This window comes from Tyto alba, unplaced genomic scaffold (genome assembly GCF_018691265.1).
Source record: "Tyto alba isolate M040663 unplaced genomic scaffold, T.alba_DEE_v4.0 Super-Scaffold_20000042, whole genome shotgun sequence".
NCBI classification, from domain to species: Eukaryota; Metazoa; Chordata; class Aves; order Strigiformes; family Tytonidae; genus Tyto; species Tyto alba.
Window position 1 is genome coordinate 14,458,679 of NW_024881293.1, and position 18,823 is coordinate 14,477,501.

General features: G+C 40.9%; 1 protein-coding gene across 9 annotated transcripts in view; it reads right to left on the reverse strand.

Moving 5' to 3' along the window:
- Positions 1-18,823, reverse strand: part of DOT1L (DOT1 like histone lysine methyltransferase) — a 77,974-nt gene that overhangs the window by 36,615 nt on the left and 22,536 nt on the right. For all 9 annotated transcript variants that reach the window (XR_006165491.1, XR_006165490.1, XR_004408526.2 and 6 more), the window contains exons 4-8: positions 18,050-18,113; positions 16,234-16,462; positions 12,872-12,966; positions 10,133-10,195; positions 1,908-1,963 (exon numbers count right to left, since the gene is read on the reverse strand). Coding sequence is in view for 5 of the 9 variants with exons in the window: in XM_042794338.1 (XP_042650272.1) it covers positions 1,908-1,963; positions 10,133-10,195; positions 12,872-12,966; positions 16,234-16,462; positions 18,050-18,113 (507 nt within the window). In the remaining 4 variants the exon portion in view is untranslated. The remainder of the gene's footprint in view (positions 1-1,907; positions 1,964-10,132; positions 10,196-12,871; positions 12,967-16,233; positions 16,463-18,049; positions 18,114-18,823) is intronic.

The following is an 18,823-nucleotide window of genomic DNA, read 5'->3' on the forward strand; positions in this document are numbered from 1 at the left end:
TGTCCGTTTCCTACCAGCTTGCAACAAGAGTCCTCAACATCTCTTGCAATCCATTGAGCACTCTGCTCGCGTAAACTGCAAAAGCCATTCTGGCATATTGTTTCAACATGAAAAAACTTATTTTTTTGCAAGAGGTTTGTTTGAAAACTCCCCTCCTGGTGCCTCCACACATGAAACATGTTCAACAAGGACACTGAGTTTAAGAGCAGCAGCCAAAGCTATTAAAAACCACGGATGAAAAAAATGTTTATGCACCAAGGAAAAAAAAAAAAAAAAAAAAAAGTTATTCTTGCTACGCCTTGCTCTTGGAAATTTGGGAAACCCTGCCTGGCAAGTAAGGCTAGCAGGGGTTTCTTCCTCCTCCTTCCCACCATGTGCCAAAAAAGAGGCCTTGCAAAAGAGCCAAGCATATTAATGGGACTAGAAAACATCCAGGAAAGGAAGGGAAAAAGATACAGCTTGCCAGATATATATTTTTTTTAGTGTTCATTCTGGCACAGCGTTTTGTATGTGCATGACAGAAGCACAGGAGCCCCCAGTCCACCTTGACTTCAGCCCTCTTTTCAGCACGTATTGCTAAGCTGCAAGTACAGTTACGAACAGGAACACTGCGTGCTGCACAGCCTGCCTTCCCGTCAGCCCTCCGCCACGTAGGGCCATGGCCCGGTACAAAGGCCTCCTGCCCTTGAGAGCCCCGCCACCAGGCCCCCCTCACGGGGAGGGTGACACTTCCACTCGATCTCTAAGATAGGATGGCTCCAATGCGAAATCATCAGACAATCTGCAGTCTCATTAGGGAGAGCAGACGCTGAACAGTTGGCACACTCGGAACAAACACCAACACCTAACAGTTGTGAGCAAAAAGCTACTTCTTCCCGAATTTCTGTATCAGACAGCAAGGTGGCTGCGGATCAGTAGGCATACAATTAGCTGCCTACCATACAACATAAACATCTACCAGCATTTCTGCATGCAGTTAGATGTCATTTAGCTAAAAAGAAAAGAAAAATTAAATTTGTTCCAAGGAAAGTTGCACAGACAGCAGAGGAGTGTGCATTTGGAATATCAAGCAACAAAGCAAACCCCCACCACGCTTCAAGGCTGAAAAAAGTCTGTCCACAAATTAAAAGGCACCTCCAGAAGTTTACTCAGGTACATAATAATGTAAAAGTCATCAGCCTGGCAGATGCCTTCTTGATGAAGTACTCTTAAAACAGTGGCTTGGAAGCAATTCACGAATTGCCACAATGCTGAAGACTTTCAGAGAGCCCTCTTTGACAATGGTCTTCCATTCCCCCACATAACAGGGTGGCCCAGAAGGTTGTATAAAGACTTTTTTTTTTTTTGCTATCCATAAGGCTGAAAGAATGCAAAACCTTTAAAAGTACAGAAGAACGTTTCATTGCTTTTAAAAAATTTACTCCCTTTTTGCTACCATCAAAAGGCATCTAACCCTCTGTACAGTTCTTCACAGAAATAAATTTTCAAGACAATTAGCTTAAATGAATTCCCAATTTAAGTTGGAACAGACTCACTTGGGTCTTTTGCTTTTTTTTTCCCAATGGAACGTGAGCCTAACTGTATGCACCAATAGCCAAGATGTCAGTGATTCTGGCAAAACACTAGTTATGAACTACAACAATATGCAAAACAGAGGTTTATACTTCTCTGTATAACCAGAATTTATCTTGGATACACCCTTATATGTAGTATCATGGGACATGCATTTAAACCCATTCTTCTAGTCAGAAAACAGGATCTAAAGAGGCCAGTATAAAAGTTGGCAGATAGACTTTTGGTATTTGCTATGGAAATTCTATATAAAAAGCTGGCCAGCCTCCCAATTTCCATTATACAAACTCCCAAACATTCAGTTCATAAAGCAGCATTCAATTGCTGTACTGTACCTTGTGTTTGCAATTCTCTCTCTCCATTCTTCTGAGAGGAAGTCACCTCTTTCCAGCTTAAAAAAAGACAAAGAACACAAAAAAACCACACACACACACAAGAGTTAACATTGTACCTTGCTGCTCCGTATCCCTTTTCCTTTGGAGAAGGCCAAACATGCTGTACCAACTCGGTGATACTACTACAAATAAGGCCAAATGAAGTCTTTGGGAAATACCAAGTAGACAAAGCACCCAGAGCTCAGCAGCTGGCTCTGGCTGTTCCTCAGCTCCCAGAGGTGCCTCCTGTCTGCTCCCACCCTCAGCTGCTCTCCTGCCCTGGGGTGAACAGGGAAGGGTCTCCGGGTATCACCCATGCCCTAGGAAGACCGTGCTCCATGGAGAAGCCAGCAGTGCCGTACAGCACCCGCACCAGAAACACTCAGCGAATGCCTCCGGTCCCCACTGACCCCTGCGGTTCCGTCAGCCCCTCTTAGCAGAGGGGGAACCGGCGCAAAGAGATTCGGCACAGGGCTTGCTGGAAACACTGGCTGGTAATTCAGGCTCTCGTTGCAAAGGACAAACAAGCATCATCTGATGTCTCTGTGGTACTAAGCATATATCTTGAATACTTCTAGCACTGTCAAGTTAGAAATTAAGTCACATAAAGGCCTTATTTGAAAATAATTATAGTTACGACTTCAGTGACTTATATAGTACGTTTCTGATTAAACCACATCAAGACCCAGGTTAATACCCACAACTACACAGCTTCTCCACAGATCAGTGTTTTCTCAGTTGTACTTTTGAAATGAGAGCCATCTATGGGTCATGCTGTTTTGCTGTGCCACAACTAAGGCAGAAGGAAGGCTGGGAGAGGAAGATAAGAGGAGGAGAGAAAAAATAATATGCAACTATATAATTAATGATGATGACACATTTCCAAGGGGCAAGTTAGATGATGGCTTATACCAGAACCTCAGGAACATCAAAGCAGTGACAGTGACTGCTTAGCATCCTTTTTCTGCATATATTCCTTTGTATGGGAAGAAGTGAATGCCAGCACTTGTTCTCATTTAGTGACAACTCAAACAGAAGTGCCTGCACTGCAGTGTAGACAGACTGAAGCTACTTCCAAACCTCACTAGCTAAGCCGGGCTACCCTGTCTCAGGGAAGTACCGGGGCCTGGTGTCTTCCACCGCAGCTTTCTCTTCCCAGCAGAGCAGCCTGACCGCCACTCAGAGCCACAGAAGGGATGACAAATGGAGGTAAACCTGTCTGAGCCGTTGTGAAGGACAAAGCCACAGTTGCCAACACGAAAGGGTCTGCTCCTCAGCAGGGAAGGAGGTGGGGGGGAATGCCCAAATGCCCTGCTGCTACACACACTGTGCAGGAGGGCTGAGAAAACGGACCACTGAGGCTTCTTGGGCAAGAGATCAAGAACTCTGCAAAGAGCCTTAAGTGTTAGAAACTAAACATGCTGAAAACAGCAGGTTAGAATAACTAAAGTTAGTCAGAATTATCTGTCCCACCAAACAGCTAGGCTGAATTAAGATTTTAAAGCAGAATTACTACCTGTATTCTCACACCTGCTGGGAGGGGATGCATGTTTTGATATCCCTGCTGTAGCAAAAACAAAGCATATGTTGGAGACCGAACTCAGAGGTATCCAACCTAACAACATACTACCAGGTATTTTCAAAATCTAAAGCAGAAACTCAATGCAACATCAGAACAGTTCTAAAGAATACTGAACTTTTCACACCTCATATACGGAAACATTTTTTCTGGAGCTTTATATGCCCTATTTGTGAATGGAGACCACCTCTAGATTATTTTAAGAGATAATTTTGCCTTCAAGTCTTATCTTTTCTTGTTGTGAATAGTTTCATGGTTGAGTAATGAAGACACAGTAGAAGAAAACCCACGTGCAAGGCAACTATATTTATTTTAAAACTATTTTTGCAAGTCAGCTTCTGTACTGCAGTCCTCCACCCCACACAGTTTCTAATGTCTACATGAGGTTTTCATACACTAACCAAAGAAAGAAAAAAATAAGGAAGTATGATTATAAAGCCATAGTCTAGCAAGAGAACAAAGAGCCAGCGTAACATGGAACTATTTTGAAATATTAAGCTTCTTATAAAGGTCTTGAAATCTAAGCTAGGTGGCTGTTGCATTTTATTTGGACCCATTTGCACTATATGTTTGTCCTGACTATGTGGTTAGGAAGAGCAGTTATAACCAAAATCTCCATGCTTTAACCTGATATAACACATGGAGGCTGAACACTTTCTCCCCCGACTACTTTTGCAAGATATAGCCATGTTAATTCAAATGAACCACAGCTCTGTTTAAGGCCGTCTATTTTTGTATTGTAATGCTACCCTAGCTCATACTTAGCCAATAGATGAGGGAAAAATCTCACCAGGAAAAATACTGGAGTACAGAAATAACCAGATGGTTAACTGTGGTTGGCAGAAAATTGGTTACTCTTTCCCCCTCTGGAACCAAGACAGTGATTCCTGGATCAGCGGTCTGCTACATTCAAAACAGAGTACAAGAGCTATCTGATTGACTACTCCTAGCAACCAGTTTCTTCACCTACTGTACTTGGGGAGCAGTGATCAATAAATGATGGCCTAAAAGTAAGAAAGTAGGGCCTTCCTCATCACCTGACGCAGGGAATCCAACAAAATCCCCCCAAAATCCCAGTCAACTCTGTGGTTTACAGGAATTTTGAGAGCAAACAAGAACTGGTAAGGAAACTCCAGGTAACTCACTCCTGGCCAAGGGCTGCAGTAGCTAAACCAGTAGAACAACACGGTCCGTTACGGCCACGTAGGGAGAAGGTGGCACATGGGGACAGAGCAGCAGTGACAGCTACGTGGATGCACTCAATCTCTTCCCACCAGTGTCCCCACCCCCATCATGTTCCTTCTCTCTCTACGAAACTTAATCTCCTTAGTGAATAATGAATGGAAGGGACCATCTGTAATGCAGATATTTTCATCTGATTAGACAATGCAGGAGACGTGCTTTATCTAAAAGGATAATTAGCTCAGTGAAATCCACTTCAGAGAGCTGCCAGCCTGCATTGTTTCCAAATTTAGAAGCCAAAACAGGTTTTTATTCAGGTTTTTCAAACAGATAAATTTGTTCTACAGAGACTGCAGAAATACGCTCAACTGCATCCGATTCCAGTAACTCTTCCTGAAACTCAAAGAAAACCAGCAGGTCACCGCCCGGGGAAAGCAACAAGAGGTGCACTCCAGCGGGCATGCATTCATCACGTAGCAGAGCAACAGTTTATGAAGGTCAAGCCCCTCGGCTGCAGAGGAGGGCTTCGTTCTCGCCCCAGCGCTGGGCTGGGAGTCTCTCTGGTAACGCCGTTTGACTGGCTACACAAAGCCATAAATTCACACGCAGAATGCCTCATTCCAGCAGCCTCCATGCAAACACTTGGCTCACAAAAACCAGTTATTTCTGCCTGGAAAAGTACACATGGTTATTTTTAGGTTCCTGTTCTTTTCAAAAATAACCGGAGGCATGAATCCAAACCTCCGAAATGTGGCATCATTTCAAAGCCACAGGGGACGTTTGGAGGGCTTTTCAAATACCAAAACATCAAGTTTCCCGCTGAAATAGGGCGTTCAAAAATATCTGGGACAAACAGATATCTTGCCCTTTCCTCAGCTGCAGTGTACTGTCAGGCAATGGAAGTTTTTAAGTACAGGTGATGTCAGTTATCCCCACAAACAAGCAGCTAGTATCAGGCAACAAGAGACAATGAAACTCCTAAACAAATCACTCTGCCTTTGCTCAGAACAGATTTCCAGGAAAACAAGCCAGACAGGGCACCCCGAATGCAACCAGAGACAAACCTGCAAGCTTACAGAAGCCAGGCTTCCACTGATTTACGCACAACAAAAATCACCTCTAATCCACAGGGCTGAACCACAGAGCATCTTCAGCAATTAGAAGCTACTGGGGCTTCCTCTGAGCAGACAGCACATGTGTCAGAGTTGTCCATCCTGACAAAATCCCAGCCTCTAGCAACGCTGACCTGTGTTTTCCTGCACTTATTTTCAAGACTTGTAGATGATGTCCAGCTACTGCTAAAATAAGTTTTTATGGAACAGAGGAAGGTGTTCTGTTATAACAACCCTGAGTAAACAAAACAAAACAAATCCTTGTCTTCAGCAGAAGTCCGAGGTGCAACTGCAGCCACTACCAACTTTGCTTGTAGAGAACTCCTCTAACCTATGACTGGACGTGTACCTTCCCCTAGCAGAAGAGCACAACAGGTAGTAGGCACTGAGGACACTGAAAACTTTCTTCAAATGTATCCCAGGAAGAAGGCTTAAGCACTTTCTGCTACATTGCAATCTCAGCATTGTGCCCTAGATACCTGGAGATAGCTCTGATTTTGAAGCCACATGAGGATATTTACAGTTAGAAACCATGAAAACCCATCTGCCTCTTAATTGCAATACCACTTTTTAATTTGACGACTGCACATGTGCAGAAATTCCCCAAGAAAGATTCTCTAATTATCTAGGTCTAACGACCTTAGAAAAGTTTCCCATTTACTTCAGACAACAGTTTTCTTGAAAAGAATGGAGCAAGGCTAATCTTAGAAACTTCTCAGATCCATGGGAAGAGAAACAAGATGATAAAAGGAGTTGAAACAAAGTAAATGTGTTGGAAGCGGGACATTCTAGTCCAAAAAGCTGAAGCAGCTGATGATGATGAAAAAAGCCCTAGAAACGTAATACATTCCCTCCAAATGTGAGAGAGAAGACCAGCAAAGAATATGATTATCCCTAACTGATCAGGAATTAGGTATCAATCCCCATACAACCATAGCACAGGGATGTAAATATTTATAGCAAGATGAAACATATCAGTTGAATATAAAAACTAAGACAGATCCTTACCAGAAAGTGTTACTCTCATGATTTTTTTTTTTTTCTAATTAGAATCATGAGATTGAACAGCTTGTCATTTAAAATTAAACTCGGTGTATTTAACAGAATTATGAGATGCTATTATTTACAACAGCTGGAGATCAAGAGACTCACAAGGCAATGTATGATGAGCAACCTCTCTCCCACTCCCCTCATGCCCCAAATGGATCTTCCCACTCAGCCTGCAGCAATGACCCATTACCAGCAGCTGTAGCTCTGCAGAAGCCTCAGGCACCCAGCATGCCCCAGGACACTTCGCCACTAGCTGCTGGAGAAGTTCAACATGCAATTATCATCTGAAGGTGACTATGCACGTTCTGTTTTACTGAAAAGATCTTCATGTATGTGACTCTGTGCATTTTGTATGGAACTATTTGTCAAAAGAGACACTTTTCTATGATTGTGGACAAAATAGAATGGAAATATACCTGGACAATCAGGGTTTATTTTAAATGTTGTCACTGGACCTTGCTCACCAGAATTCATGTGTCCAAACTCAGAACTTCCAGCCATAACAAGAATATTCCAGTGGGGAAGGCAAGGAAGTGAATCTGATGGTTTCAGAGCTGGTAAGGGCAATCAACTGTTGCCTCACCAAAACACTGCTAGCTAAAAAGACAAGACTTAAGACAAGCAGCAGATCACTTTTCAGTAAGAAATCAAAATCCCTTTCTATTGGAAACCTATAATTGTACTAGGCTCTTAGGCTCTTGGCTGTTAAAAAGAAAAACCCACAACCCTGCAGACCCAACTGCAGGATTTATTGCTGCCTTATGTACCACAATTTATACTTTTACAGCAAGGCAGCTGTTACATGCATGAAGTTAAAACCACCGTCCACATTATTCAGACAAAGCTGCAGGTGGGATCTGAGACTTCTTCCCACTGAACTTCTGCCAAGCTTCCCTCCTCCAACACTTTATTCTTCTCAAAATATTTATTTTTCATATGGCTGCCTAAAACAGAGTAGAATTCACAAGTTAAGCTCTGCTGATGACAGACTATTTCAATTTGTGCTTATTTTGTCTCCAACATTTGGAGTTTTGGGACCTCACTAAGCATTTCACAGGGACAAAGCTGTTCTCCAGAAAGACAAAGATAAGCGGCTTTTAATTCCATGCCTTCCAGTGTCTTCTATACAAGTTTGCTCTCTGTGGAGCAACAGTCACCTATAGAAGATGCTGCCTAAGGAGTTAACAAAAGAAAATACACTGTTTGGCAAAAAAAAAAAAAAACACAAATGTAAGTCTAGGTTGTTTGATGAAGCAGTAAAAACTAAATAAAAGCTGCCCTATGTCTCTACATGTAAAAGACCAAAATCTGTCTTCAAGTGTCACTATGACAAGGTGATATGAAATCATCTTTCCTTAAGACAAGAAATGCTGTGTTCAACTCTTCCCAGAAAAGCAGACCACATACTCAAGAGAAATTTTACTCTGAACACTTTTCAGAAAACAGAGTTATAAAAGCCAAAGAACCTAGCAAAAAATAAGTAGCTTTGTTTCAATATAGTACCAGACTCTGTCACTTGGAATGCACAATATGGAAATGCTCGCTGCCTACGGCAATCAATATGCTTTCAATATTTTAGTCCAAGTTCCTATCCTATTCTTTAAATTACACAGCTCATAAGCAGAGTATCTTCAGTAACAATTCCTTTCATGTAATGCCAGCTGGGTGACACAATGGAAAAATGCCATATGGCCACTTCATGAAAAGTAAAGCATTCACAGTGTTTCCACAGCAGGAAAGAGTTAGCAGCCTGATATCAATCCTGCTACAAACTAGTCCCACAGCAGGCCCAGCATCCCTCTGAAGAAAATCACGCTATACAGTAAAGGCATTTCAGGAAGGAAGTGCAGAGGCAGGTGGCACCATCACCTTCTCCAGCCTGCTTCCCAAAGGGAGGGTTGTAGCATCCTTTGTTACAATATAAATCCTCTAAAGAGCACCAGGGATCCCAGCAGACACAGAAAATTGGGAAATAAAGGCTGGCCATCTACAGCCTGCCATTTGATCCCACACTTCTGGAACGCTGAAAGCCGTGTGGTTCAAACCATCCCTGTAACATAGCAATGATGGCTCTGTACGAAAGGGAAATGAAGAAGTAGTTCACCAAACACTTGCTCACGCTTCAACTGCAGTACACATTGCTAGCTGCAACTTCTGAGTCGCAAAGAGTGACCCAACTTCTCGGGGCAATTAGGGAACGAGCCTGATCCATTCAGCCTCTTCCTTGACCATAGGAAAGTGGTAGAAGCAGCATAAATACATGTATTTTCAAAACTGCCAGTGGGTTCCCATTGTACTATGATTACATACATTTCCTCACTGGAAAATGATTAGGGAGCAGATGTTCTTAATGACATTTAAGAGAGGGGAGAAAAGGAAAAGGGGAAGGAATGACACAAGACAGTGTATGACTCTGCACTTGCTTCACACTATCATTACAGAGTGGAAAACACATCCACAGTAATTAAGTAACAGTCAGAGGAAGGGGAAAACTATTACAACATGTATCCCTAGCCCCAAGTAGAGAGATGTCCTGTGATGACCCATTTACTCCTCCTGCTCTAGCTCCACCCTCAGGGCATCTAATTCCAATCCTTTCCAAATCAGAACTAACCACCCACCATCCTTCCTGAGCCTACAACTCAACCCTTAGCCCCAACTACAAACCATCTACCCTGTTAATTGGTCCTAGAGTTTTCTGCATTAATCTCTCAGTGCTGGCAGTCATCCAGAACTTCAACCCCACACTCCCCAGTGCTGAAACCCTGCCATCCCATTCCCTCCACCCCCTGTCCCAGGAGACCACATCTTCACCTGCCTGCAGAACCAAAACTTCAGCTTTTGTTTCTAGCAGGAGATTTCAGAAACCCAAGGAGGAGCTGCCATTTTCAATAGTCTGCCCAGCAGAATTCCCACAGCATGGAGAGAGGAGGGCAGGGGGAAAAAAAGTAAAAGGAGATTTAATACAAACAGAAGACACATGGCAGCCCCGGTCAAAAGAACAATGTTTTAGAAGAATGAATCTTCTAAGAGCTTCTGAAGAGACCTGGAAGTGCTCCCAATAAGACCATACCACTTTTCAAGCAAGACAAAGAGAGGGGCTTGGGAGGATGTCGTGGAGAACACCATCCTCAGGATCAAGATAAAAGCCAAGAAGCAGATATGACTCATACTGCTGCTTGGCTGGTGAAAGGCTGAAGAGGACTTTGCAAATTCTGTACATCAGCATGGATAACAAAGTTTTTCAGCTGAATTTCACTCACTGTGTATTCTGCATGTTTTTTCCCATACCATTTCATCCACTTTCTGAACTCTCTGTCCATCGTCTAGAAGGAGATAAAACAAAACCACCTATTAGGACATCTCATGTTACCAGTTACATAGCAGCAAAAGGAGATGCATCTCTGACTGTTCATTGACTCCCAAGACTTTTTGTTTGGTTTGGGGTTTTTTGCCATTAACACTCAAAGGATAGGCAGACAGCTATTGTAGTTTAGTTTCCTTAAAAAAACCTTTGCTTCATCAGCTGACATCTTCTTCTCTCCCCCCTTTTCATCAGTTACATGCTATAGGCAAGGCAATCTGAGTTAACACAGCTCAGCACTGAAAAATGGCGCAACCTTAGGCAGCTACTGTGTTGTGGTACATAATCCCACAGCGAGTAGGAGGCACTGAATGCAGCCCAGTCCAAGCCCAGATAGGAAAGGAACAAACAGGAAAAAGACAATGCCTGCTAGGGTGAATGAGAAAGCAGGAAGTGGCATGCAAAGCATTGCAACAGCAAATAGAAGGAGCATGGCGCTTGCTGGAACAACCAGGAAGAATGCTTCCAACTCCAGCTAACCAGACTGGGGCTGCAGGGCATGGAAGGCTGCTACTACCCAACCAGGTGGCTGGCACCGGTTTCCATTGCTCAAATGTAGGAGAAAGGAATCAAAAACCCCATACATCAAGATAGCTTGATGCCTTACAAATAGCATCTCCCCAATTACAAAATCTCATCCCCAGCTGTAGCTTATATAGATGACAATATGCAGCACAGGTCATCACTTTAGAGTGGCAGTGAGGGCCCAGCTACAACACATCTGAAAATGAAACTCAAGTATCTTAGAAGACTGAAAAAAACCTCCTGGATCTTTAGGATTTGACTCCACATATGGGAGGGCCCAAATTTGGAGGTAACAGGGAAAGGAGATAAGGGAGAGAAGCATAGCAGGAATTCTGGTTTCCCTGGCAAGTTGGAGATGGTAGAGACCTCCATCAGCAGGTCAATAAAACAGTGTGTGTTGACAGATGTGTTTTAAAATTCTTTACATTTCAAAAGCACTCCAAAGCTTAGTAGGATAACTCAAAAATCTTCAGTATTTTCATATGCTATGTGAACTTACTTTTTTTTTTTTAAAAAAAAGAGAACTCCACTAAAACAAATCCATAATGTTCTTCCTCTTTAGCTGAAGCTTTTCAAAGTCATCTGCATTAATTATCATAGTAACCAGAGATGTGTTGCCACAGCCAATCTTAACTAGAAACTTAATCCAAACCCTTCCACAAATGTTTGTCAGAGATGGGGAGGAAAACTGGTCCATTACACACAGCACAAGGCAGATTAGCTGTACACAGGCAGCTTCACACATTCTGACACTGCAGCAGCTGTTTAGTTGTTAAATCTGACAGGACATGGTCTGTAACCAGAAGAATAATGCAGTATATTTTGTTCATCCAGTAATCTTATGAAATACTGGTGTACTTCTGAAACTGAAGGTACCCCATGAGTTAACACTCCTAATATTCAATTTGTGGGTAATTTTTTTGTTTGCTAACCATTTTCACTAAAGCCTTGTGTTTGCACAATGACATGAAGGGCTATTAGTGAAAGTGAGAATGTATCTTGCCCTCTTTAACACTGATCTTTATGTTTACTAGTAAACACAGACAGGCCAGGCCTTGCAAGTGACTCACTAATGAAGCCAGAAGGCTCACACAGAGGCACTGCAAAGAGCGCTCCAGTTGGAAATTTCCACTGGGTCATGGCAGGGGAAACAAAATGGATTTTTAGATCTTTGTCTGATCCTCTTCACCACTGTGTTTATGCATTTTTGACCACACCACTGAAAAGGAGGATGAAGGATTTTTTTTTTTTCACCCCCCTTTCATAAGGTATAATTTCCTAGCCTGCACAGACTGAGTCAGCTTGTTTTAACTATACAGAGGGATAAGCTGCTGTTCAGTCTACTGAAGAAAGTAAACTTCTTATGGTAAGGCATGACTAACCTTTATTGTTTGCTTGTAGCTCATTTGGCTTTCCAGGTTTGCCTTGGAACTGATTATCTTTGTGTGTCTCCATAGGCACAGAATTAGAAGTGGAAAGAAAATGGCCTGCCTGACTAAACATTATGGTTTTCTTATTATAAGACTTCATTTTGGTGCCTACTAAGCAGTTTTTAACCAGATACCCAACACAGGCCTCATCAATTAGCCTACAACAGTTTAATAACTACGCTGAACTTCAGATTTAGGACACCAAAAAGGGGCATCACTACCATAAGCAGAAACGCGGCCTTTAAAACCTTTAAGAACTACTTCTTCTTTAATTAATTCCTAGATTTGCTTAATGCTATGGTCTCTGGAAACCTCGTATTAGCGTAATTTCAGACACAGAATGATTGCAGGTGCTTAGGTGAAGCTTATGCTGCTCTTCCTTTTGAATGGGTCCTACCCCATTACTGTTAAAACCACTTTACAGCTCCTGTTCCTGAAATCACTTCAGGCACAAGCTAATGCTCCTTCTGTGCACTCCACAAGCACTGCTGCCAATCAACTAGACATACCTTTCTTTTCCCAAGCATGCTGTGCTCCAGGTCTCACTGACCCAAGAAGCAAAAGCAACTAGGACTGAAGCTCTGCTTTTCTTCCTGCGCAGCACTTAAAAAGTAATCCTGAACCACTGAGTTAGCCTTCAAATGAGGCATATACACACAACTCGCTTCAAAAAAAAAACTCACCTCAGCATATTTGGCTGGAATATCAGCTTTCTCCACACCATAGTGATGTTTGCAGTTTGTGGCTGCAGCCACTTGAAGCACCACCTGACCCACACCTGCAGGAAAGAAAAAACAGACCGGAGAACAAGTTTCAGTAGAAAACCACTGCAAGTGGAGATAAGAGCTTTTAGAGCAAAGGCCAACAGAAAAAATGCAGGTAATCTGTGGGAGTAGGCTTCAGGGTACAATTTCAACTCCCAGCTGTGTCTGACAGTTCCCATACGAACTCTGCCTACCTCTCAACTGAAAAGCAGATTCAAGGCAACATGCATTATGAAAGTAAGTCCCATTTCCCTACAAGATGTGAAATACTAAGAAAGCAGTGCAATTTTACTTTTCTTACAGAAAAAATTAATTTCTAGCACTGTAGTTCTAAGGTTTACATTTTTCAACATATTGAGCACTTCTTATGATAATAGCATAAGATTAAAACATTTCAGCAATGGTTGTATTGATAATGGCTACTTCTACTAAATATTAGAGGGTCATTTTTACAGTTTCACACAGATTTCAGAATAGCTGCATTTTAATTTTTTTCCCACAAATTTTATATGTATTTCATCAAATGTACAGGTTTTACACTGTAATTCACTATTTAATTAATTGAACAAACAGTTAGAGAAACTCTACCACATCCCAAAACAAGTATTTGTGTGTCACATACCTACACCATAAATTTAAAGACTGGCTATAATGTTGGTCAGTCTAGCAATGTGTATGCTGGTTTTCACCATAAAATGCTGGACAAAGTCTGAGAACATGTAAAGCTTATTTATAACATGAGTTACTTCGGAACTCTACTTTAGAAAATATTATAGGGTTCAACACTCAAAATTTCAGAAGCAACCACTACACTAGCAAGACTAAGTATTACTTAAAAATGCATGAACTTCCCATCACTCCAAATTCCACTTGCATCAGACGCTGCCAGCAGTAACTAGCTGCCATTTCTACACCTTGCCTGAATGCATTCCCTCTCCGCCGCCCCAGCTTACATTCAAAAAAGAAAAAATATTCATTAGATTTCTCTCTATGAGCAACCCACATTTTGCACACAGTAGAGCAATGTCAATCCACATTTGTTAAAGCAGTCACTTAATATTTTCTTAAAACATCCAATATTCATCAGTAGTACACTAATGCATCACTTTTTGTCTATGACTAACACAAAATGCATTCTTGTCTCACCAGTGCACTTATTCATTCTGCAGATGACCACATGGGAAACAAGAGTGAATCTAAGAGGATAGCCCATTTGCACAGAAAACATATTGCTGTTTTCCATTTCATTGGCTGCCGGCAGGAAGCGGCACTGGTAATTGAAGGGGTGGAACTCCTGCATTTAAACCATTACCACTATAATGTTGTCTGGCACAATGAGAACTGTAGTGCTGACAGGGGGTTTTGTTGTTGGGTTTTCTGGTTGTTTTGGGGGTTTTTTTGCCAATTCCCATTTTGCATACACATGTATATTTTATACACAAGCAAATACAGAGATACAAATTTCTGCAGAGGGGAAAAACACAGACAATCAAAGATCTGAGGCAGAACTGTTTTGTTGTTTCTTATTTATGAAGAGCAAGGAGGACAAAGACTAAAAGGACAATCAAGAACAGCCTGCATTGTCAGATATCACATGATACAGCTTAAGTTATTAATCTCGTCTTCTTTTGGCTCTTCCTTTTACAAGAACTTAACTGTATTACAATTTCAGTTTGCCTAATGATGATGCATACCTCCATAAATTCTTCCTGCAACGAGACACATATTCCTGGCATCGCACACAAAACTACCAAGGACAGCCACAGCATCCTGGGGGGGCTTTAGCCCTGCTGTTCAGCCACTGCTGTATGTGTGTAGTTATTGGAACAGCAATAAATGTACCGATAGAAATAATACACTATGACAATGTTTTCACTTACACTGTACTCAATACTGCTTCGATTGCAATTTGCAAAAAGTTCACTCCTTCACTACCAACTCAACCACTACGTTCTGCTTTTAATTGTTTCAGCACTCCAAACATGAAAAGTCAAAAGGTTTCTGAATTTAAATCATTACTTTCATACAGGATTTTTAGACTGTGAATTTTTATACTGTTGGTCAATCTCCAAGATTAAAGTGAGGAGGTTACCAGTAAATGCCTGATTTTATTTCTGATGATAGCAGGTAAAAGTATCCAACATTTAGCTTGTTACATAATCAGCAGCACTACAGAACTTCAGATATGATCTTCTTTGACCTTCCTGAACAAACAATTGAGAGCATCTATAGCAATTTTTTTCTTCCAGATGGAAAACAGTTTGTCAGATCTGATGCCCTTCTAAAAGTCCCATCTGAACATAAGTCATTGAAACAGAACATTTCAGACATAGTCCTACTAAGGCAGGAAGCATGAGGTAAAAAAAAAAAAAAAAAAGCTGCATTTGAATTTAAAATATATTTGTTTTTTAACAACAGAATGTATTTTAAAATATTTTTCCCTAGAAATCCTGTATCATACCAACAACAAAACCAAAACATACTTCATTTAAAACGTTACAGCGCATCCAGTAAAAGGGGAAATTCTTATTACTCCTTTCCTGCTCTGGACCAGACTTTAGCAACAAAAAAAAGAACACCCATCTTCTTACTCAGTATATCACTTCCACATGTGTTTGAGTCATATCTGATTTCTTTACCAACTAGAAACATCTATTTCCTTTTAAAACTCTAACATGTTCACAAGATGCAGTTGTAGGTTGGAAGCTAGATTTTTGTGGGGTCTCACAAGGCAGCTGTTAAAGCACAGTAGACAGCCTTTTTTGACACACTGACAAGTATGTCAAGGAAAAAAACTGCTTAATTTTCAGATTTCACTCCAAGTGTTTCATGCTGGTGTGGGAAGGGTCAAGAAATCACATTTTCAGATATGAAGGGCATACACAGAACTACTGAAAACAGATGAATCCTTAGAAATGGAACCGCTATTGTTATCTTTGAAGCATTATTTTTAATATTGTTCAGGTTTTATAAGTTCATCCACCAAAAGCAACAGAAACCAAGAGTTTTTTGTAAATAAGAGTTTATTGCATTTGTAGGTGGACATTTTAACACCACAGGGAAGAATGTCTGGGATGTCTGTTTGGTCTGTTTAATCTTGTCATAAAAAGCAGGAGCATCACTGGGGATTATCTAGAAAACGTGCTTAATTCTCAAACAAAATCTTTAGTCCTGGTTTACTTTCCAAATAGGAATTTCACTTTTTTTTTTTTTTTAAAGAAAAGGGAAAACAGCAAGCAAAAAGATAAAAAGAAAACCCACTGAAGTTGTTGGTCACTTACCACTGCCCAAGTCAACAAACAAATCATCCTCTGTCATTTTAATTTCATCTATCATTTGGGCCACTAAGTCAAAGGAAGTTTCTCCGTAAACCTCTGGGGAAAAGGGCTCATAGTTGTTAAGTTTCTCTGGATCAGTCACCGAGTGGTTATACACTTGCTGCAGGATGTGCCGGAGGAGCCCGTTGGAGGGACGAGTGTTCAGTTTCATCGGTTGGGTGGTTCCTTTCCACTAAAGGTAAAGAGCAGGAAGAAGATATGAACCCAACGTGAAGACAAGTAGATGTCACCAAAAAAAGACCGCATTGGCATAACATAGAAATGAGAGAAATTCCCTCCCAGCCCCTCTCACAAGCTGGTCTGCAGGCACTCCATAAAGATGAAAACAGTGAATGATACCAAAGAAATTACGCAACACCGGTTGGTCTATACTTTGATTCACCTCAACTAACGGGTAATTTCAAATATGCCTGCTGGAAATACATGGTAAGGGGGAAATGAAAGAGATGTAAAAAAATCAATAGGCAATGTAAAGTTTAATATTGGATATAGCTGGAGTAGGTGTAAAAGTTTGTTCACTCATTTTTTTATTTACTGATCGCCACTGAACTGATGTTGACTGTACTGTCAACATAAGAGCAGTTTCATTTCTCTTTCAAGAACTGTAGGATGGCAGGGATCGTATGTACTCAAAGAGGGAGTGGCAGGAAAGAGATGGAAATCAAGCTTCCTTTCTTCTTCAGAAAACAGCCTGTCCTAAACATAAAGGTTTCAAAAATGTCTACCTCTCCCTTTGATAAAGAAAAACAAACAAAAAAAAGAGGACAACTCTAGGATCCAACCTAAACATTCTTCTGAGATTCAAATGGCAAGAAGATGAAGCCAATCAGGTTTGCCACTTCAGACAGCAACTTCAAATGTTGAATAGCTTCAAATTTTTCAGCTGTTAACCAACATACACATGAAGACACCTGAACCCAAACAAGCACAAGTTCTAGGGAATTGTACACTCACAAAGTGAAGGAAAGCCTGGCTAAAAAAATCTTGTTGCAATAATACTGCATGCTTCAAATAATTCCCACAAGCACATCAGAGAAAAAAAATCCATCTACACTTTCAAAATTAAACCAAATAGTAACATTAATTCATTGTTCATGTTTTGCTTCCTCCAGTTCAACCTTTTATAGGGGTAAGAAAACCAAAAAGCTTGTTAAATTGGCCTGAAAAGAGATTACATTCTAGTTTTGCCAGAGTGATCCCGCAGAATAGAGCAGCTGAACTGAGTGGCAAGCAAGGAAATTCCAAAGCCATGGATCACTTGCATAATACACAGGAGACTTCATATGGATTATTTAAGTACCCATAAGCCACAGATTTCCCCATGCAAAAGTAAATCTATATGATAAATCCCTGTGAAACTTCTACACACTAAATGCAGAGAAACCTTTTCTTCTCCCTAAAGGTAACTTAGCTATTTCAAAGTGCCAGAATAATGGTGCCAGAAGTGCTCACTAAAGAGTAATAGTTTACAAATCTGTAGTTTGGGGGAAAGAAAAAAAACAACGGGTTTTTTTTTTTTCCTTCCTATAAGAATGTCCCTCCAATACTAACTCCTTGACTGTCCAGGTATGATCAGGAAAATAAGGTTTAATATCAGACTTAAGTCCCCAAAAGAACGGAAGTGCTGAATACTGGTGACGCAACTAGACTAACACATATATGCCAGCGCTAAGTCAGTCACCACTTTCTGGATAATATTCACTATATGTGATCTCAAACCAGATAGATAAACATGATGGCAACAAAGGTAAATACATACCAACTGATGAATGCTATCAATGGCTCGGTTGTACTTGTCACAAAGCCTCTGCATGCTTTCAAAGCTATGTGGGGAGAAAGAACACAGGGTCAGTTAAAAACACAGAACTCTAAAATGCAGGTTTGAAAGTACAACCTTGTGCTTTTTTTGCCATCATACATACTGTAAGTAGGTGGCTACTTAGGGATTGTTTCTTGCAGAACATGTAATTACATACACAGCTTTAGGACTTCGTATACAGTTTCCTTTACAAAAAGTCCCCAGTAGACCAGAGTATATATATGACAAATAATGCTAGTTTCTTTAATTAATGGAAAAAGGACTGAACTCAAAGTATGACCTGGAAAGTCATTCCAAGACTGTGTATTCTCACAGTCCACTACTTCTCTTCCATATTTTCAGCTGCACAGAAATCTAACACATCTGTAATGTTTTCTCCTTTGTTCCATCATCTCTCCATGATAACCAGTCCTGAAACAAGAAGATACTTCTCTAGAAATTAACTCTGGGACTGAAAATGCAGACAGACCCAGGACACAGACTAAAATTTCACCCATCAGGAAAACATACTGATTGCTTCACGAGTTGGTTGGGATTACAGTCAACCGAGGCAGATGACTTAATGACAGAAACTGAGAAGATTAAATAAATTCATCTCAGGCCAGGGAAGAAAAGATATTACTAGGAACATCATCCATTATATAACCAGACCCACAAAGCAGCAGCAAAAAAAACCAATCCAAGTAATTACAGGAATAATATAATTAAATCATG